Genomic DNA, 22,133 nt, shown 5'->3' with positions numbered 1-22,133 from the left:
AGGTAAAGGCGCCCCCTATTGACTTTTGAGGTAAAGGCGCCCCCTATTGACTTTTGAGGTAAAGGCGCCCCCTATTGACTTTTGAGGTAAAGGCGCCCCCTATTGACTTTTGAGGTAAAGGCGCCCCCTATTGACTTTTGAGGTAAAGGCGCCCCCTATTGACTTTTGAGGTAAAGGCGCCCCCTATTGACTTTTGAGGTAAAGGCGCCCCCTATTGACTTTTGAGGTAAAGGCGCCCCCTATTGACTTTTGAGGTAAAGGCGCCCCCTATTGACTTTTGAGGTAAAGGCGCCCCCTATTGACTTTTGAGGTAAAGGCGCCCCCTATTGACTTTTGAGGTAAAGGCGCCCCCTATTGACTTTTGAGGTAAAGGCGCCCCCTATTGACTTTTGTGGTAAAGGCGCCCCCTATTGACTTTTGTGGTAAAGACGCCCCCTATTGACTTTTGTGGTAAAGACGCCCCCTATTGACTTTTGTGGTAAAGACGCCCCCTATTGACTTTTGTGGTAAAGACGCCCCCTATTGACTTTTGTGGTAAAGACGCCCCCTATTGACTTTTGTGGTAAAGACGCCCCCTATTGACTTTTGTGGTAAAGACGCCCCCTATTGACTTTTGTGGTAAAGACGCCCCCTATTGACTTTTGTGGTAAAGACGCCCCCTATTGACTTTTGTGGTAAAGACGCCCCCTATTGACTTTTGTGGTAAAGACGCCCCCTATTGACTTTTGTGGTAAAGACGCCCCCTATTGACTTTTGTGGTAAAGACGCCCCCTATTGACTTTTGTGGTAAAGACGCCCCCTATTGACTTTTGTGGTAAAGACGCCCCCTATTGACTTTTGAGGTAAAGACGCCCCCTATTGACTTTTGAGGTAAAGACGCCCCCTATTGACTTTTGAGGTAAAGACGCCCCCCCCCCCCCCCCTATTGACTTTGATGTAGAATTCTGTCCCATTATCTTCAATGCATCCTGAATTTTCAGTTTGGGGTCAGAATTTTCATTGCTGTGGACCACTACTTCCTGATAGTCAGTAGGGATCCCCCACAATCACGTGACACCCAGGATTGGGAGCCAACAGAAGCACAAAGTGTTGGCTGCTGGGTTTCAAAAAGGAGAACATATCCTCTGCATGGGCTTCATGCTGTGTACCATTAGTAAAATGGATTGTGGGCAGGAACGGCTAAACATACGGCTCTGTCCTGGGTGGGGGTATACTTGAGCCTATTCTGCCACCCTGTCTTTTTGCATGAAGGACTGTTTTAATATTCAAGATTCCTTTTATACCTGTTATCTACTTTTAATATGTGACTAATACAGTTTTTAATGTGAATGTGCTGTGTCCTTTTCTCAGTCCATGCAGCCGTCATCGCCATCAATGAAGCTGTGGACAGAGGCGTGGTGCAGGACACCATGGCCGCCCTGAGGAACCCCAACGCCATGCTGGTGAACCTGCAGGAGAAGCTGGCAGCTGTGTACCAGGAGCTCCTCTACCAAGCAAAGTCTACCAAGATGGGAAATGCTCGTAATAAGGCAAGAACGCCAAGCTTGACTCTGATGGGGCTGTCAATCCATAGGTTCATAAAGTCCCCTGGACCTCTCGATAGTTGAGTCAGTTCAGCCAAAACTCTTTTGTGGTTTTGGATGAAGAGTTGGAATCTTTTTTAGGGTTTTTTTTTTTTTTTAGGTGCCTTTCTACATGAGGGAGATTATTCCCCTCCAAGTACTTCCGTCCTGGTGACTGCACAGGAAGTAAGGGGGAGTATACCCAAAGAGGGTACAGCCAGTTCTAATCTCACCCCAACCTATTTTGGCTGATGCTCACCTTTTAAATAATTAAGGCTGTTCTGCAAGATTTAGGGCTTTCAGACTATCGTAACCACTTACCAAAAATAAGACCCCCTTTTTTTTGATTGGTGGTTGAGTATCTTGAGAGCCCTCTGTCATGGATTTTGACTGCTTGGAGATCTTCTTTCCAAGAGCGTGGAGAACTAGTGTACACCTACAATTTATCACATTATAGATATCGCTTAGACTAGTAAACGTAATGGCAGACCGTCTTAGAAGTACTGTATAGATTACAGAAGAAGGTCAGGTAGGGTAAACCTGACCAGAACCGGTACTCCAACACTGCAGATAACATCAGTTGGGTTCTTGAGATGTCCTTACTCTTATTCCTCCTGACCACATTTTGTCCATTTGAGATTTGACACATTTGTAATGGTCGGTGTTAGCACTCTATTGACCCCTCCACAGAGCGGGAATCCAACCAGTCTCTGATGTAAATTGGTTGGAACTCTCTGACTTTAGAATAGATGGAGAGCTTGCTGGACAAAATTACTCTTTAAACAATAGTGCTTTATAAATGGATAGAAAACGTATCCTTTCCTTTCCTGCACATGTCCTCTTTGTATGACCCAATTCCTAGCCATTTACTTCTCACCTTCTGCTTCTTGCAGGCCCATCAGAACTCCTCAGACAGCCAGGATGTGTATGACCATTGTCTCACACAAGCCGAAATACAGGGCAACGTCAACAAAGTCAATGGTAAGGTACAATGCATTATGGGGGATTACAATCCATGTAAATGTTGTGGAATAACTCTACTGAGATACTGAGAAGTTCCAGACATGACCACAGGATTCCTACTGTCACTTCTCCTTCTCCTGTTGTCTCTCTCCCGGTGTGTGTGTCGTTCTCTCTCTCCTTGTCTCTCTCTCTCGTGTTCTCTCTCTCTCTCTCGTGTTGTCTGTGTCCCTCTCTCTCATGTTGTCTCTCTCTCACGTTGTCTCTCTCTCACTCTCTCGTGTTGTCTGTCTCTCTCATTGTGTCCCTCTGTCTCGTGTTGTCTCTCTCTCTCGTTGTGTCTCTCTCTCGTTGTGTCTCTTTCTCTCATGTTGTCTGTCTCTCTCTCTCTCTCTCGTGTTGCCTCTCTCTCATGTTGTCTCTTTCTCCCTCGTCTCTCTCTCCCTCGTCTCTCTCTCGTTCTCTCTCTCGCTCTTTCTCTCTCTCTCTCACTCTCTCTCGTTGTTTCTGTCTCTCGTTGTTTTTCTCTCTCATTGTTTCTCTCTCTTGTTACTCTCTCTCTCCTGTTGTTTCTCTCATTCTATCTCTCTCGTTTCTTACTCTCTCTTTGTTTCTCTCTCTTATTGTTTCTGTCTCTCTCTCGTTTTCTCTCTCATTGTTTCTCTCTCTCGTTTCTCTCTCTCATTGTCTCTTTCCCTCGTTGTCTCTCTTTCGTCTCTCTTTCCCTCGTTGTCTCTCTCTCGTCTCTTTCTCTCGTCGCTGCTCTCTCTGTGTCTCTCTCTCTCGTTTCTCTCTTGTGTCTCTCTCTCTCTCCCCCTCTCACTCTCTCTCTCTCTCTCTCTCTCTCGTGTGTCTCTCTCTCTTTCCCTCATTTCTCTCTCTCGTGTGTGTCTCTCTTTCCCTCGTTTCTCTCTCTCTCTCTTTCTCTCGTTGTCTGTCTCTTTCTCTCGTATGTGTGTGTCTCTATCTTTCTCTTGTTGTCTTAAAGTGAAGTGAAAAAATGCTGTGCTACATGAAACAATGGCACAATCCATTATATAACCAAAAAACAAAGTGAAAAAATAAAATAAAAAAATCTATATATATTAGAGAAAAAATAAAAATAGTAGAAAAAATATTAATATTGAAATATAAATATATATATATAAACAAAAACCACACAAAAAATAAACAATAAAGAATATTTATAAGTATGAATCAAATAAAAAAAAAAAAAGTCATTCAAAAAATCAAGTTCAATCAATAAAGTGTTCATTCAGTGAACCCTCCTTTTGGATAACGAAAAATATGTTCATCTTTCATCAATTTCTGTTCAAAGACATCCTCCACCATATATCTGCTCACCTCACGCAGTGTGACGCACATTATACAATGTTACGGTCTGACTGCACTTTTGGTCCCATATGGACTCAGAAGATCAGCTTGCTGAATGAAGACTCCAGAGTAAGCTCCCTCCTGATGAGTGTCTTTGTATCAGCCGTATTCCTCATTAAAAAGAACTCCACATGGTGCTTTATCCTTTTAAACTTTTATTCATCAATTAAAACATAAGAAATACACGCACGTTCCGGAGGTGTATTTTGCACCAGGTATGATGAAGATCCAGTAATGTACTGATTAGACACTAGATGGCAGTATCATCTCAGCAGCAGAGTCCTGCACATGCTCAAACCAGACACCATCCGTAATGTAATGCAAAGCACGGGGCCACTTAATGAATGCTATTGCCAGCTGTAATGTCGTTCCAAGAGCCGTTTGTAGAGTACTACAAGCCGCTATCCCGATGAATGGTGATGTCATCCGCACACTCCTCCCCGACGTGTTTCGTCACTAGTCACGTGACTTTATCAAGGGGATACGATTCTCTCCCTCTCTTTCTCTCGTTGTTTGTCTCTCTCTCGTTGTTTGTCTCTCTCTCATCTGTCTCTCTCTCTCGTCTGTCTGTCTCTCTCTTTCACTCATTGTCTGTGTGTGTCTCCCTCTCTCGTTGTCTCTGTCTGGGTGTGAGGGTGTGGGTGTCTCTCTCATCTGTCTCTCCCTCTTTCTTTTTCTGTTGCTCGTTCTCTCTTTCCCTCTCCTTTTCTCTTGTGTGTTCTCTATCTTGTTTGTGTCTCTCTCTCTTTCTCTCATTGTAGCTCTCTCTCTGTCTCTGTTTGCCTCTCTCTCTGTCTTTCTGTCTCTCGTTCTGTCTCTCTCTGTCTTTGTCTCTCTCGTCTGTCTCTCTTTCTCTCTCGTCTGTCTCTCTCTCATATGTGTGTGTGTCTCTCTCTCTCGTCCGTCTCTCTCTTCCACTCATTCTCTGTGTGTCTCTCCCTCTCTCATTGTCTTTCTTTCTCTCTCTCCCTCTCTGGGTGTGTGTGTCTCTCTCTCTCTCATTGTCTGTGTCTTTCTCTGTGCCTGTCCCTGTCTGTCTCTCTCTCGCTCTCTCTCTCTCGCTCATTCTTTCTTTTTCTGTTGCTCGTTTGCTCTTTCTCTCTCCTTTTCTCTTGTTTGTTCTCTGTCTCATTTGTGTGTGTGCCTGTCTCTCTCTCTTTTTCTCTCTTTTTACTTTTCTTTTGCGTTCTCTCTTTGTTTGCTCTCTGTATCTTGCACACCCTTTGTTCCCTCTTTTTCTCCCTGTAGCTCTCTCTTTCCTCCTTGTGCTCAGTGTAAGGTAAGTCTCTCTCTTTCCCCCTTGTGCTCAGTGTAAGGTAAGTCTCTCTCTTTCCCCCTTGTTCTCAGTGTAAGGTAAGTCTCTCTCTTTCCTCCTTGTGCTCAGTGTAAGGTAAGTCTCTCTCTTTCCTCCTTGTGCTCAGTGTAAGGTAAGTCTCTCTCTTTCCTCCTTGTGCTCAGTGTAAGGTAAGTCTCTCTCTTTCCCTCTTGTGCTCAGTGTAAGGTAAGTCTCTCTCTCTTTCCTCCTTGTGCTCAGTGTAAGGTAAGTCTCTGTCTTTCCTCCTTGTGCTCAGTGTAAGGTAAGTCTCTGTCTTTCCTCCTTGTGCTCAGTGTAAGGTAAGTCTCTCTCTTTCCCCCTTGTGCTCAGTGTAAGGTAAGTCTCTGTCTTTCCTCCTTGTGCTCAGTGTAAGGTAAGTCTCTGTCTTTCCCCCTTGTGCTCAGTGTAAGGTAAGTCTCTGTCTTTCCCCCTTGTGCTCAGTGTAAGGTAAGTCTCTGTCTTTCCTCCTTGTGCTCAGTGTAAGGTAAGTCTCTGTCTTTCCCCCTTGTGCTCAGTGTAAGGTAAGTCTCTGTCTTTCCCCCTTGTGCTCAGTGTAAGGTAAGTCTCTGTCTTTCCTCCTTGTGCTCAGTGTAAGGTAAGTCTCCCTCTTACAGTACATGCAGCTTTGGAATACGTAGACGACGCTCTGGAGAGGAAAGATTCGAAGGGCTTGTACGCGGCAATGCAGGACTCCGCCCTCTTGCTGCGCAGGATCCAGCGGGAGAACGCAGACTGGTATTTGGAGCAGCTCACCAATGACCGGGAGCAGAAAGCTTTGGTGAGTCCCCATCTTTCCTACCTCTTAAAATCTGAAGCTGATGAATTTTGATGGTCCATATATTTTTTTTTAACCTGAAGAAGTCATCAGCTCCAGATGGACATCTGCCTTGGGTTAGGTTCAGAATTTTTTTGATATCCAAGTCAAATTCCTTCAAAAGAGGGAGATCCTTACTTTTTATGAAGGATAGGGGATAGCCCCTTTAAGGCTCTGTTTCTTTTGTAGGAACTGGGCTACGTGGACCTGCTGGAGAAGGAGGAGCTACAAGCCGGAATTGATGCTGCCAATCAAAATGCAGACAGAGAGCATACCAGTAAGTTGTGGTATAAACGTGGCCCTTGGAAGGTTTGAGGCTTGCTTGGGTTTTAAAGGGAATGGGGACTTGCCTTTCCTTCCTTGGGCATGGCATGTGGGGTCTTGGATCACATTGTCCATCCTCCACCACCACGCAGAACTTCCAAACCATCAAAAATGAATTTTCACCTTTTCGCTTTATCTTTTCAGTGGAGCAGGCGGTCTCCCGTATTAACGCCGCTATACGCCATGAAAACGCGGAGCAGACCATGAAAGAACTGTCCAACCTCGATGCTCAGCTCCCAGATGTCTATCCGAATGCAGCCGAGTTGTACCAGCAGGAGCTGCACTTGCTGCAATCACAAAGTTCCCGGGTGAGCAGACTGACTTTACCAAACCGTTCTACCATTCATGACCAGCAGGGGGAGTGATGTCAAGGTTACAGCACGTGTGCTGCCTTCAGGCAAACCCTTCTCTGATGATACAGGGGAAAGCGAGAGATGCACTGTGGCCAAAATCAAAAATGACATCTATGATCCAGCCTGTCGGTAGTATTGACCCAGCAGTCCCCCCCCCATTACTTTATTTATTTTAGGTACTTGTATAGCGATGTTAATTTACGCAGCGCTTTACATATATATTGTACATTCCCATCAGTCCCTAACCCTCAAGGGGCGTACAATCTAAGGTCCCCAACCCTCAAGGGGCGTACAATCTAAGGTCCCTGACCTTCAAGGGGCGTACAATCTAAGGTCCCTGACCTTCAAGGGGCGTACAATCTAAGGTCCCTGACCTTCAAGGGGCGTACAATCTAAGGTCCCTAACCCTCAAGGGGCGTACAATCTAAGGTCCTTAACCCTCAAGGGGCGTACAATCTAAGGTCCCTAACCCTCAAGGGGTGTAAAATCTAAGGTCCCTAACCCTCAAGGGGCGTACAATCTAAGGTCCATATTCCTCAAGGGGCGTACAATCTAAGGTCCCTAACTCACATTCATACATACACATACTAGGGCCAATTTAGACAGGAGCCAATTCACCTGCCAGCATGTCTTTGGAGTGTGGGAGGAAACTGGAGTACCCGGAGGTAGCCATGCGGGCACAGGGAGAACATAGTACTGCCAGGTGGAAGTGCTGACCATTTAATAATAAATACTTTGTTTTTATTTATTATTATCTGGCGATTCCGCCAATAAATCTGATGTTTTTCGTCTTCCTTTAACTGACCAAGCTGTCCTGCAAAAGTGTCAGTTAGAGGGCTGAGACAAATCATTTACCACTAAGAGGGCTGCTTACAGTGATCAGCTTTTATTCATTTGTGTAAAATCTTTTATCTCAGAAGGAAAAAAAAAAATGTTTTGCTGTAACTGTTTAACAAGTGTTATAAACTACCAGTCACCCTGCCCCCGGTGTAATGGAGATGAAGAGATGCGGACATGTTTGTAGTCAGGGGAGGACTGACCATTTGGAAACTCGGGCACTGCCCCATGAGATGCCCCTGGTACCTTTTTCATAGGCTTTTTGAGTTTGGGCAAGGACACAGGGGCCCCATGATCCCCTATTGCCCGGGGGGCCCCATAAGTTGTCAGTCCGCCCCTGTGTGTAGTCCATATCAGGGAAGCAGCCTAGTGGACAACCACAGCTCCCTCCTATTCCTCCCACTGACACCAATGATGGGGCACTATTCCTCCCACTGACACCAATGATGGGGCACTATTCCTCCCACTGACACCAATGATGGGGCACTATTCCTCCCACTGACACCAATGATGGGGCACTATTCCTCCCACTGACACCAATGGTGGGGCACTATTCCTCCCACTGATACCAATGATGGGCCACTATTCCTCCACTGATACCAATGATGGGGCACTATTCCTCCCACTGACACCAATGATGGGGCAATATTCCTCCCACTGATACCAATGATGGGGCACTATTCCTCCCACTGATACCAATGATGGGGCACTATTCCTCCCACTGATACCAATGATGGGGCACTATTCCTCCCACTGACACCAATGATGGGGCACTATTCCTCCCACTGACACCAATGGTGGGGCACTATTCCTCCCACTGACACCAATGATGGGGCACTATTCCTCCCACTGACACCAATGATGGGGCACTATTCCTCCCACTGACACCAATGATGGGGCATTATTCCTTCCACTGACACCAATGGTGGGGCACTATTCCTCCCACTGACACCAATGGTGGGGCACTATTCCTCCCACTGACACCAATGATGGGGCACTATTCCTCCCACTGACACCAATGATGGGGCACTATTCCTCCCACTGATACCAATGATGGGGCACTATTCCTCCCACTGACACCAATGATGGGGCACTATTACTCCCACTGGCATCAGTGACGGGGCACTATTCCTCCCACTGAAACCAATGATGGGCCACGATTCCTCCCACTGACACCAGTGATGGGCCACTATTCCTCCCACTGACACCAGTGATGGGCCACTATTCCTCCCACTGACACCAGTGATGGGCCACTATTCCTCCCACTGACACCAGTGATGGGCCACTATCCCTCTCACTGACACCAATGTCGGGGGAACTATCCCTCCCACTGATACCAATGATGGGGCACTATTCCTCCCACTGACACCAATGTCGGGCCACTATTCCTCCCACTGAAACCAATGATGGGCCACGATTCCTCCCACTGACACCAGTGATGGGCCACTATTCCTCCCACTGACACCAGTGATGGGCCACTATTCCTCCCACTGACACCAGTGATGGGCCACTATTCCTCCCACTGACACCAGTGATGGGCCACTATTCCTCCCACTGACACCAGTGATGGGCCACTATCCCTCTCACTGACACCAATGTCGGGGCACTATCCCTCCCACTGATACCAATGATGGGGCACTATTCCTCCCACTGACACCAATGTCGGGCCACTATTCCTCCCACTGACACCAATGATGGGGCACTATTCCTCCCACTGACACCAATGATGGGGTACTATTCCTCCCACTGACACCAATGACGGACACTATTCCTCCCAGTGATACCAATGACGGGCCACTATTCCTCCCACTGACACCAATGACGGGCCACTATTCCTCCCACTGACACCAATGACAGCGCACTATTCCTCCCACTGACACCAATGACGGGGCACTACTCCCATTGACACCAGCTTTTTCTCCACCTAATACCAAAGGTGGGGCGTTGCTTACTCCCACTGGGCACAGTCCAGCCCCCTAAACTCTGAAGTACAATAAACTGGCTCTTGTTGATCCGGTGCTCCTCCATGCTCCAGGTGGACTATCCCCCAGCATCATCGTCTCCAATGTAGGGCTATGGACCATGCATTGGTCTTTCCGATGTCAGGACATTAGGCCAGCAGAGCACAGGGGAGAAGACTCCATGGGGGTTGGTGTGGCATCACAGAATATCAAGCCAGTAGATCTTCTTTTCTATGTGACCTGCATGGGCTTTTTTTTTTTTTTTCTTTTTCTATATCCCAGAGTTGGGCGTGTTGTGTACAGCTATAAATACAACAATGCAAATTTTCTTTATGACTCCTAGAAGGGAATTGGATTTCAATTTTTTGTGGTGTATAAGATTCATCCTGATTGGCTGCACTCTTGCTTGGTGTCACTGATGTAACGCTTGTTGGGTGTGCGCTCACAGGGGTCCCTGACACACGAGGAGCTGTTTGTGGCCATAGAGATGCTCTCCGCTGTAGCGCTGATCAATCGGGCGGTTGAGGCGGGAGATCTGAATGGGTTCTGGACCAATCTAATCAGCCCGGCGCTGGGCCTGACCGATGTGGAAGAGGAGAATATACAGAGGTGAGGACTCCTATATAGGAAACCAGTCCATGTCTGAGCTGTGTGTGGCCATCCACGTCCAACATATCCAGTCTAGTGTACTTCTATATATGTTTAGATGGTGTGTGTCCATCTCACCACTTGTTAAAATACGTTCAATACCGGGGTTACAGCTGCAGCTAGATGCCGTAACCACGGGATTATTTTTTTCCCTTGGGTGCCAGTCTGTCAGATAAAAGTGATCCAAGGATTCGCCGCTGGATCACTTTATGAAGTGGCAGGGAAGGGACACCACCCCTCCTCCTGCCGCTTTTTGGTGGTTCCTGGGCTTACCTAGCTGATCGGTAAACCTGGGAACCGATCCGGCACTGGTGGCTGCAAGGTATAGAGATGAGTGATGGAAAGATGGCTTCCACTCATGTCTATGGCCTAGGACAGTGGTGGGCAACCTTTTTTTTTCAACTGAGTCGAATCTCGCCAAAACCACGATTGAAATTTATTTTGAGAGCCACATTTTTAAAACTGAAAATACATCCCCCATATAGTAATTCATCCCCCATATAGTAATTCATCCCCCATATAGTAATTCATCCCCCATATAGTAATTCATCCCCCATATAGTAATTCATCCCCCATATAGTAATTCATCCCCCATAGTAATTCATCCCCCCCATAGTAATTCATCCCCCCTATAGTAATTCATCCCCCATATAGTAATTCATCCCCCATATAGTAATTCATCCCCCATAGTAATTCACCCCCCCATACTAATTCACCCCCCCATAGTAATTCATCCCCCCTATAGTAATTCATCCCCCCTATAGTAATTCATCCCCCATAGTAATTCATCCCCCATATAGTAATTCATCCCCCATATAGTAATTCATCCCCCATATAGTAGTAGTAAGTAAGTAGCAAGTAGTAAGCCAAGTCCCCCCTGTGTCAATTCACTTACCTTTGCTCCGCGCGTTCCTATCGCCTTGTTCCCGCACCGTTCCGGTCTTCAGGGCGGACTGTGAGAGGAGCCTAGCTCCTCTCACGTTCGTCACGCTGCCCCGCCTACACACATCCTGACAGCCAATCACTGGCTATCAGGATGTGAGTGGCAGCGAGACCGGCCAATCATTGCATTTGAGCGCGCTGCCCTGGCTGTTTTTTTTTTTGGATCACGCTGCAGAGTCCCTGTCGCCCGAGAGGAGGGAGGGGAGCGGGCGCCCGGCACACAAGAGCCGCATTAAAGCGTGTAAAGAGCCGCGGCTTGCCGACCACTGGCCTAGGAGGACCGGAGCAAAGGCCAACGGGAGGCGTCTTTTGCCGTGAGGCCAACGGGAGGCGTCTTTTGCCGTGAGGCCAACGGGAGGCGTCTTTTGCCGTGAGGCCAACGGGAGGCGTCTTTTGCCGTGAGGCCAACGGGAGGCGTCTTTTGCCGTGAGGCCAACGGGAGGCGTCTTTTGCCGTGAGGCCAACGGGAGGCGTCTTTTGCCGTGAGGCCAACGGGAGGCGTCTTTTGCCGTGAGGCCAACGGGAGGCGTCTTTTGCCGTGAGGCCAACGGGAGGCGTCTTTTGCCGTGAGGCCAACGGGAGGCGTCTTTTGCCGTGAGGCCAACGGGAGGCGTCTTTTGCCGTGAGGCCAACGGGAGGCGTCTTTTGCCGTGAGGCCAACGGGAGGCGTCTTTTGTGCCTTGAGGCCAACGGGAGGCGTCTTTTGTGCCTTGAGGCCAACGGGAGGCGTCTTTTGTGCCTTGAGGCCAACGGGAGGCGTCTTTTGTGCCTTGAGGCCAACGGGAGGCGTCTTTTGTGCCTTGAGGCCAACGGGAGGCGTCTTTTGTGCCTTGAGGCCAACGGGAGGCGTCTTTTGTGCCTTGAGGCCAACGGGAGGCGTCTTTTGTGCCTTGAGGCCAACGGGAGGCGTCTTTTGTGCCTTGAGGCCAACGGGAGGCGTCTTTTGTGCCTTGAGGTCAACGGGAGGCGTCTTTTGCATTGAATGGCAATAAAAAATGGCCTTGTTTACTTTGGGCCAAAACCGGAAGTGACATGACGTCGCTCCAGTCCTCCTAGGCCATAGACATGAGTGATGGTAAGATGGCTTCCTTTCATGTCTATGGCCTAGGAGGACTGGAGCAACGTCATGATGTCACTTCCGGTTTTGGCCCAAAGTAAACAAGGCCATTTTTTTGGAAGAAACATTTTTTAAAGCAAAAAGATCAAAAACAATTGTTTATGGTGTTTTTTGCCTTGAGGTCAACATGAGGCTTTTTATTGCCTTGACATCATCGGAAGGCATCTTTTGCCTTGAAGTCAATGGTGTGTGAGCACCACGCACCAGGACCCAATTTCCAGTCAGCATGGTGACCTTGCGCCTGGAATTTGCCGAGCCATGAGTAATATAGTGGGCTTATGTAAGAAAAACTGTCAAACCTCCACCGAGAACCCCCAGCAGGTCATGCTGTCAGGGTGTCCTTAGCATTGCACAGCTGGTATAGTCTGTGGCAGTGGATCACTAACTACCATAGTGATTACAACAAGGGGAAATCCTGAAAACCTGACCTGTCAAGGGGCATTGAGGACCGGATCTGAAACGTACTGACAGTTTTTTTTGTTTGTTTGTTTATCTAGGTATTTTAACAAACTGGCCAAGAGGAAGCGCCGGTCTCAGGGAGGATCTGCCTTCATGAGTTGGAATGACCTCCAATCCTGCGTGAATCACGTCAACCTCTCCACCCAGGAGGAGCATGACAGTAAGTGACCTCATTAGGCTGTTTTAGAACCTTTCTTTGGGATTGGCCGACACCTGCACTTAGATGTCTACATGGAGCTTTAACCATATGCCGCCCAGCCACTGTATAAATACGGCGGCAGGGCGGACGGGCTGGGCAAAAGCACGTTTTAAAAACGTGTGTTTTGTAAACAGGTAGGGGGCACGCGCGAGGCGCGCGGCCGCCCTACCTGTCCCACCGATCACAGCCGCGGATGTCAGTCGCCGGGTCACAGCCGGTCGTTACCGGCTATGTCCCGGCGATCGGCGGCAATCACTGACAGAGAGCACAGCTGCAGTAACTGTGCTTTCTGTCAGTTCTCTGACAGCTCCAGGGCACGCTGATCGGGACAGAAGAGTTTTTCTCTCCCGATCAGCGGTGTTCCCTGCAGTACACACCCCCGCCCCCTAGTAAAACACTCCCCTCACACAGTTAACCCTTTCCCTAAATAATAAAGTTGACCCCTTCCTCCCCAGTGCCATTAGTACAGTGTCAGTGTTTTTTTTTTTTTTGCACTGATCACTGTATTGGTGTCACTGGGAATGTCAGTGACCCCAAGTCAGTACCCCCCCCCCCCAATGTCAGAATGTCCGCCGCAGTACCGCCATAAGTCCCTGATCGCCGCCATAAGTCCCTGATCGCCGCCATTATTATTATAAAAAAAAACTAAAAATCCCAGTATCTTTCCCGCCATTTGTAAACGCTATAACTTTCACGTAAACCAATTAATTTACACGTATTGGTTTTTTTTTTAGCAAAGACATGTCGCAGAATGCATTTTGGCAGAAATTTATGACTAAATTTGATTTTTAAATTTTTTTTTTACTGGACATGTTTTATAGCAAAAAGTCCAAAATATTGTTTTTTTTTCCTCAAAATTGTCAGCCTTTTTTTTTATAGCGCAAAAAATAAAAACCGCACAGGCAATCAAATACCAACGAAAGAAAGCTCAATTTGTGGGGAAAAAAAGGATGTAAATTTCATTTATGTACCGTATTGCATGACCGCGCAATTGTCCGTTAAACTAGCGCAGCGCTGTATAGCAAAAAAATGGCGTAAATTGCAGTATTTATACCATAGTTTGTAGACGCTATAACTTCCACACAAAGCAATCAATATACACTTATTGGGATTTTTTTTTTTACCAAGAACATGTAGCAGAATATATTTTGGCCTAAATTTATAACCAAATTTGAGTTTACTATATATTATTTATAGCTGAAAGTAAAAAATATTGTTTTTCTTCAAAATTTTTGGAATTTTTTTGTTTATAGCGTGAAAAATAAAAAGCGCACTGGTGATCAAATACCACCGAAAGAAAGCTCTATTTGTGTGAAAAAAAGGATGTAAATTTCATTTGGGTGCAGCGTTGCATGACCGCGCAATTATCAGTTGAATTAGTGCAGCGCCGAGTAGCAAAAAGAGGCGTGGTCATTAAGGGGGGTAAATCCTCTGGAGGGCAAGTGGTTAAGTCAAGTTACAGGTATGCCCTGCTTCTGGTGAGATCGTTGGATCCCATTAACTCCATGGGCAATGGTTTGAGAACTGATACAGATATTTGAAGGAACTTGACCTTTCTGAGATTTTAGGCCATGTTGGCGTGAAATTTTTAAATATTTTTTGACAGGTGCCAATTTTTTTTTCTCTGACATTGGAGGGTCATATAGATCTCTTTGCACTTCCAAAACAAAGTAATATGCTGTAAACGCTACATGCAGCCTATGAGAGGAATAGTACCCCATTGGTGTCAGTGGGAGGGATAGTGACCCATTGGTGTCAGTGGGAGAATTAGTACCCCATTGGTGTCAGTGGGAGGGATAGTGCTCCATTTGTTTCAGTGGGAGGAATAGTACCCCTTTGGTGTCAGTGGGAGGGATAGTGCCCCATTGGTATCAGTGGGAGGGATAGTGCCCCATTGGTATCAGTGGGAGGGATAGTGCCCCATTGGTGTCAGTGGGAGGGATAGTGCCCCATTGGTGTCAGTGGGAGGGATAGTGCCCCATTGGTGTCAGTGGGAGGGATAGTGCCCCATTGGTGTCAGTGGGAGGAATAGTGCCCCATTGGTGTCAGTGGGAGGAATAGTACCCCATTGGTGTCAGTGGGAGGGCTAGTGCCCCATTGGTGTCAGTGGGAGGGATAGTGCCCCATTGGTGTCAGTGGGAGGAATAGTACCCCATTGGTGTCAGTGGGAGGGATAGTGCCCCATTGGTGTCAGTGGGAGGGATAGTGCCCCATTGGTGTCAGTGGGAGGGATAGTGCCCCATTGGTATCAGTGGGAGGGATAGTGCCCCATTGGTATCAGTGGGAGGGATAGTGCCCCATCTTTGGTTTCACTAAAAAAGGCAAATGGGCTGGGACCTAATGGCAATGGAAGACATGACCAGCTAGAGGACCATGCTAGGGATGATACGATGGTGGTGTTTTGGCAACCCCTAGGGCACCAACTAGTTAATAAGCCTGTATTGGTCCTATGACTGGGGTCTTCAAACATTTGAAACAAAGGGCCAGTTAACTGCCCTGTAAAGTTTAGGGGGGCCGAACTGTGGCCAGTAGGCGTAGAAAATGCTCTGGCGTCAGTGGGAATAAATAATGTCCCATCATTGGTGTTAGTAGAGAGAATAGTGCCCCATTGTTGGTGTCAGTGGGAGGAATAGTGCCCCATTGTTGGTGTCAGTGGGAGGAATAGTGCCCCATCTCTGGTGTCAGTGGGAGGAAGAGTGCCCCAATGTTGGTGTCAGTGGAGGGAATAGTGTCCCACCATTGGTGTCACTGGGAGTAATAGTGCCCCATCTCTGGTGTCAGTGGGAGGAAGAGTGCCCCAATGTTGGTGTCAGTGGAGGGAATAGTGTCCCACCATTGGTGTCAGTTTGAGAATTCCCCATTTCTGGTGTCAATGAGAGGAATAGTATCCCATTGTTGGTGTCAGTGGGAGAGATATTGCCCCATCTTTGGTGTCAGTGGGAGGGATAGTGCCCCATCTTTGGTGTCAGTGGGAGGGATAGTACCCCATCTTTGGTGTCAGTGGGAGGAATAGTGCCCCATCATTGGTGTCAGTGTGAGAATTAGTTCCCCATTGTTGGTGTCAGTGGGAGGGATAGTGCCCCATCTTTGGTGTCATTGGGAGGAATAGTGCCCCATCTTTGGTATCAGTGGGAGGAATAGTGCCCCATTGTTGGTGTCAGTGGAGGGAATAGTGCCTCATAATTGGTGTCAGTGTGAGACTTAGTTCCGCATTTCTGGTGTCAATGAGAGGAATAGTACCCCATTGCTGGTGTCAGTGGGAAGGATAGTGCCTCATCTTTTGTGTCAATGAGAGGAATAGTACCCCATTGTTGGTGTCAGTGGGAGGAATAGTGTCCCACCATTGGTGTCAGTGTGAGAATTGGTTCCCCATTTCTGGTGTCAATGAGAGGAATAGTACTCCATTGTTGGTGTCAGTGGAAGGGATAGTGCCCCATCTTTGGTGTCAGTGGAAGGAATAGCGCCTTGAATCAGTGGAAGGAATAGTGCCCCAAGGGCCAGACAAAGGCAAGCAAAGGGCCACATCTGTCCCGCGGGCCGCAGTTTAGTGATCCCTGATCTATAACATTGAATTGTGAACCTCCCATCCCCCTCCAGAAATCCTGGCGGTCAGCCTCATTAATGAAGCCCTGGAACAGAACGAGCCCCAGAAAACCTTCACCGCTCTCTTGATGCCGGCCGCCGGTCTCACCGACGTCACCCTGCCGACTGCATGGCTCTATCACAAAATCCTGACCCATGACCTGCGGCACAAAAAAAAGGTACCACCACCTATAAGCAGCTTACATAGGATTTGCCTTAATGGTAATGCTAGTTTATAATCCATCAGGGGTCCTGGGCACTCCAGCTGTGATCAGACTACAAATCCCATCATCCCCCGGCCTTCGGGATTCGTACATGTGGCCCTCTGTATTGCGGTGTCCTATGGGACTTGTAGTTCTGTAACAGCTGGAATGCTGACGTTTGCCTACCTTGCCCTACCGTAGTCCTTTGCCTTTTCTGTGTAGTAGATCGTATCAGATGTTATCGGCCATTTAGGACTGATGAGCGTCTTGTTTAGGTGACACGGGACGACTCCGCAGTTTTGTGGTTAGAAGAAATCCAACGGGGGGTATCGCAAGCAAATCAAGAGAATGCCAGATCCCGGAAAAGTGAGTAAGCCTGCTTGCAATAAAAGAAGTCTTTTAGATGCATTTGTTAAAAATGAATCGCTCCACAGCGCCTGTAGCTACAGAGGTCAGTGAGGATCTCGCTCTGAATCTGAAGTTTAATCTGCCTGTATTTTGCGTTCCCTGTGTGAGACGGTCAGTCGGCATGTATTTTCTTGTCCTCTTAGTGGCGTTGGGAATAGCGGCCATTAATCAGGCCATCAAGGAAGGGAGAGCATCTCAGACCCTGCGTGTCCTCCGGAATCCCGACGCCATGCTGTGCGGGGTGGTGACGGACTGCGCTGATGCTTATCAAGGAGAACTGAGCAGCTTCATGAACGCAAAGAAAAAAAGAGGTACGATCTCGGCTCACATTTGTATTTCCTACACGAAAGGCCTGAAATTAAAACTGTCTGGGTTGCCCATACAGCCTTGGTTCATGCGTTAGAAAGCCAATCAAGTGGAAAGAGCAAACTGAGCAGAGAGATGACCTGATCAGTCTGCTGCTCTTTCTTTTGCTGTCCAATCACAGGCTGGAGATGGAGAGATGACTCCCACTGTATTTTCCTTTTCTCACTCCTGCCCCCTTGTGTTTTGTCATGTGCAGGCGATGTGAAAAATTACTGGGTGAGACACAAGGTGAAGGAGAGGGGGGATTACTTCTTCCATCTGCGCACGTTCGAGGGTACCTGGGATCAGCCGCCAGACTTCAACCCCCACACCACCCATGTGTCCCGCGAGGAGATCCAGGTGAGGACCCTTAAAGGAGCACTCCACTCAGACATGTTTAACCGCCTCCCGCCCGCCATATAGTACAAAGACAGGCGCAAGGCGGTTCTCAATCTGGGAGGACATCATATGACGTCCTCCCATTCTAACCGTGCATGCGCGGAACACAGCGGATCACCAATCGACGGAAAGAGCCGAAGATGTTGGCTCGGTCATGTGATCAGCTGTGTCCAATCACAGCTGATCGCATGTAAATGGGAAAATGCCGGTTATCGGCATTTCTCTCCTCGCGCTGACAGAGGAGAGAGCTGGTAATCTGCATCTCTCAGAGGGGACATGTACAATGATCATCAGGGCACTGATGATCAGTGTGCCCTGATGATTTGTGTAGCCCTAGCAGTGCCAGCTGTCAGTGCTCATCCATGCCACCTATCAGTGCCACATCAATGCCACATATCAGTGCCCATCTGAGCTGCCTTTCAGTGTCACCCATCAGTGCCAGTCAGTGTCACCTATCAATGCCAGTCAGTGCCCTTCAGTGCTGCCTATCAGTGCCGCCTAACAGTGCCAGTCAGTGCAGCCTATCAGTGCTATATATGAGTGCTACCTTTCAGTGCCCATCAGTGATGTCTGTCAATGCCCATCAGTGCCACCTACCAGTGCCCATCACTGCAGCCTCATTAGCGCACATCATTGAGAGGAGAAAAATCACTTATTTACAAAATTTTATAACAAAAACTAAGAAAAAACTATTATTTTTTTCAAAATTTTCAGTGTTTTTTGCTTTGTTTAACCACTTGAGCTCCTGGGGATTTACCCCCCTTAATGACCAGGCCTTTTTTTGCTGTTTGGCGCTGCACTAATTCAAATGATAATTCCGCGGTCATGCAATGCTGCACCCAAACGAAATTTACGTCCTTTTTTTCACACAAATAGAGCTTTCTTTTGGTGGTATTTTATCACCTGTGCGCTTTTTATTTTTTGCGCTATAAACAAAAAAAAACACGACAATTTTGAAAGAAAAATATATTTTCTACTTTCAGCTATAAAAAATATATCGTAAACTCAAAGTTAGTCATAAATTTAAGCCAAAATGTATTCTGCTCCATGTTTTTGTTAAAAAAAATCCTGTGCATTAGCGGGCAAACTGGCGCTATATGGGAGGGGCGCTAACACTATCGGAAGTCACCAGTGACACTAATACAGTGATCAGTAAAAATCGGTTCACTGATTAGTGACACTGGTGACAGGGCAGTGAAGGAGTTAACTGGGGGGGGGGCGATCAAGGGGTTAAACGGGATTACTGGTGTACTGGCGGGCAATCTGGCGCTATCTGGGAGGAGCGCTAATACTATCGGAAGTCACCAGCAACACTGATACAGTGATCAGTAAAAATCGGTTCACTGATCAGTGACACAGGTAACAGGGCAGTGAAGGGGTTAACTGGGGGGGGGGATTAAGGGGTTAAACGGGATTACTGGTGTATTGGCGGGCAAACTGCCACTATCTGGGAGGGGCGCTAACACTATCAGAAGTCGCCAGCGACACTGATACAGTGATCAGTAAAAATCGATTCACTGATCAGTGACACTGGTGACAGGGCAGTGAAGGGGTTAACTGGGGGGGGAGATTAAGGGGTTAAACGGGATTACTGGTGTATTAGCGGGCAAACTGGCGCTATCTGGGAGGGGCGCTAACACTATCGGAAGTCGCCAGCGAGACTGATACAGTGATCAGTAAAAATCGGTTCACTGATCGTTGACACTGGTGACAGGGCAGTGAAGGGGTCAACTGGGGGGGGGGTGATCAGGGGGTTACATGTGTCCTAGGTGTGTTCTAACTGTGGGTATGTGCTGTTTTACTCACTGTTTGGATGTCTTCTTCTGTCTGGAACGGAATGTGTCCAGGCAGAGAAGAATGACATCATATCCTGTCCTGTGTAAATGTCAACACAAGACAGGATAGGACAGGGACCGATCATCTGATTTCAGCCAGACATCACTGGCTGAAATCTAATGATTGATCCCTCCGGGATCGAATGGTGTCACCCGCGGGTCAGCGGGAGCGCGCGCAAAACGTTGGGAGCGCGGAGCCCGTTTTAAAACGTGGTTTTGCGCCCCAGTGCCACCCTGCACACGTATATACACAGTGGCAGGGTGGCAAGTGGTTAAGAAAAACTAAAAATCCCCGAGGTGATTAAATACCACCAAAATAAAGCTCTATCTGTCACAAAAAAATGATAAAATGTCATATGAGTACAGTGTTGCATGACCGCGCAATTGTCATTCAAAGCGCAGCAGAGCTGAAAGCTGGAAATTGGCCTGGGCACGAAGGGGGTATAAGTGCCCGGTAGGCGAGGGGTTAATGGCTTGCTGCATTACTTATACCCTCAGGCCTGAGCTGAGTACTCGGGATGCATGTAATTCTGTATTTTCCAGTCGGTGATCACCCGGGTGACGAGCGGCTTCCAGCGGGAGAAGCAATGGGAGGCGAATACGGACATCCTGGTGAAGCTGCAAGCGTGCATGAGAGGCTATCTGGTCCGCAAATCCTTCTCGGAACGCATGCACCTGCTGCACAGACAAGTGCCGGCCATCACCCTCATACAGGTACGCAACAGTCACCGGGCAGCCAGTGGATGCGGAACAGCAGCAAGCCCCGCCCTGTGAAATATTTTCTGGGTATAAGCCACACCCAGGGGCGGACTGACCATTTGGAAACTCGGGCAACGCCCGAGGGCCCGGGGTCAGTAGGGGGCCCCATGAGATGCCCCTGGTAGCTTTTTTCATAGGCTTTTTTTAAGTTTGGGCAAGGACACAGGGGCCCCATGATCCCCTATTGCCCAGGGGCCCCATGAGTTGTCAGTCCGCCCCTGGCCCCACCCCCCCATCTCGTATGCATTCTGTCATTAACCCCTTCATGCCTAAGGGTAAAACAAATCTTAATGCCTAAGCACAATTTTGCAACAACAAAAAATAATAAAAATAATACAGCGCATATAATACAAATAAAACTGAGACAAATTATATGTGAAAGTCCAAAAAAAGTGAAAAAAAATTATTATTTACTCAAACTTTATAAATTTTGCAATGTTGACCTGTGTTAGTAAATCTGTACATATCAGGGGCGGACTGACCATTTGGAAACTCGGGGCCCGGGGTCAGTAGGGGGCCCCATGAGATGCCCCTGGTACTTTTTTTCAAAGGCTTTTTTGAGTTTGGGCAAGGACACAGGGGCCCCATGATCCCCTATTGCCCGGGGGCCCCATGAGTTGTCAGTCCGCCCCTGGTACCTACAGTATCTTCACAACTACTTTGTACATCCCAGTTTATACACACAATATATAAACATGCATGATATCACTCTATGGTGATCAAAAAATACAAAAGTTCAGTGTGATAGTGCGGATCATGCAGAGATCCCAATTAAAGGTGAGTGGACGTCCTGATCCAAGGTGTGATGATAGGTGTGATCACACAAATAGGTGAAAAACGCACTCACCAGATGTGCGTATAGTATACGCAATATGTAATCCTGCGTCACCAGGCCATAAAACGATCATCAGATCCCAGATCAGATAGTACCCAGGTCACCATCTCAGTTCCACAGAAGTGAAGTCATCTGAAACCGCTACCAGGTATCACCACCAGGGTCCTGAGTCCTCCAGATGGGCACTGCGAATGATAGCACTCACACAGAGTGCCCAATAAGAGACCTCATAGCGTGATACTGCTTTAGATGCTTTTTATTCAGGGTTGGTTGGTGTGGGGTACATACAAAGATAAATCAAAAAGTTTACTGACCATATGCATTCCTATTGGTAAGGTGTCCTGCTGCTGCTGCCCCCCTGACGCGTTTCGTGCGATGCACGTATTCATAGGGTCCAGGGCCCTGGACCCTATGCATGATATCACCATAGAGTGATATCATGCATGTTTATATATTGTGTGTATAAACTGGGCTCTAGTATTTAGCGCTGCACCAGTTATTTAATATATATGTTTGATTTGGAGGTTTTACTTGGTTACCTTTACGGTGTATCAGCTGCTCACTAACGTTTTTGTGTATATATATATTGATACACTTTTTGCATTTAAGTCGCGCTCACTATAACATCTTTTATTACACTACTTTGTACATCCGGTTGAATTATACCGCGTTTGTTTCAGGATAAATTGGGCTTTTATTCGGTGGTAAATGGTAATGGATATCTCCTGATTATTTTTTTTTTTTTTTTATTATTATCAAAGGAAGATTGGGCCAAAATGGTAAAAAAAACATTTTTTTTTAAATTTAGCTGTGTTTCTTGTTACTACCATAACCTACCACCAAAGAACAACCCAAAATAAATTCTCCAGCTCTTGACGATCGCAGCGATACCATATATGTGG

The 22,133-nt window shown here is 47.4% G+C and overlaps 1 protein-coding gene across 1 annotated transcript in view; it reads left to right on the top strand.

Moving 5' to 3' along the window:
• IQGAP3 (IQ motif containing GTPase activating protein 3) overlaps positions 1-22,133 on the top strand; it is a 70,103-nt gene that overhangs the window by 14,947 nt on the left and 33,023 nt on the right. Inside the window, exons 8-19 of the mRNA XM_089657012.1 lie at positions 1,351-1,529; positions 2,456-2,543; positions 5,826-5,989; positions 6,215-6,302; positions 6,494-6,657; positions 9,949-10,109; positions 12,705-12,826; positions 16,463-16,626; positions 16,926-17,016; positions 17,202-17,369; positions 17,621-17,763; positions 20,181-20,351. Of these exons, the coding sequence (XP_089513138.1) occupies positions 1,351-1,529; positions 2,456-2,543; positions 5,826-5,989; positions 6,215-6,302; positions 6,494-6,657; positions 9,949-10,109; positions 12,705-12,826; positions 16,463-16,626; positions 16,926-17,016; positions 17,202-17,369; positions 17,621-17,763; positions 20,181-20,351 (1,703 nt within the window). The remainder of the gene's footprint in view (positions 1-1,350; positions 1,530-2,455; positions 2,544-5,825; positions 5,990-6,214; positions 6,303-6,493; positions 6,658-9,948; positions 10,110-12,704; positions 12,827-16,462; positions 16,627-16,925; positions 17,017-17,201; positions 17,370-17,620; positions 17,764-20,180; positions 20,352-22,133) is intronic.

The sequence above is a fragment of the Staurois parvus genome, unplaced genomic scaffold (assembly GCF_062004578.1).
Source record: "Staurois parvus isolate SC_StPar_1 unplaced genomic scaffold, SC_StPar_1.0 ptg000956l, whole genome shotgun sequence".
In the NCBI taxonomy this organism is placed as follows: Eukaryota; Metazoa; Chordata; class Amphibia; order Anura; family Ranidae; genus Staurois; species Staurois parvus.
This window is presented reverse-complemented; position numbering and strand designations above follow the sequence as displayed.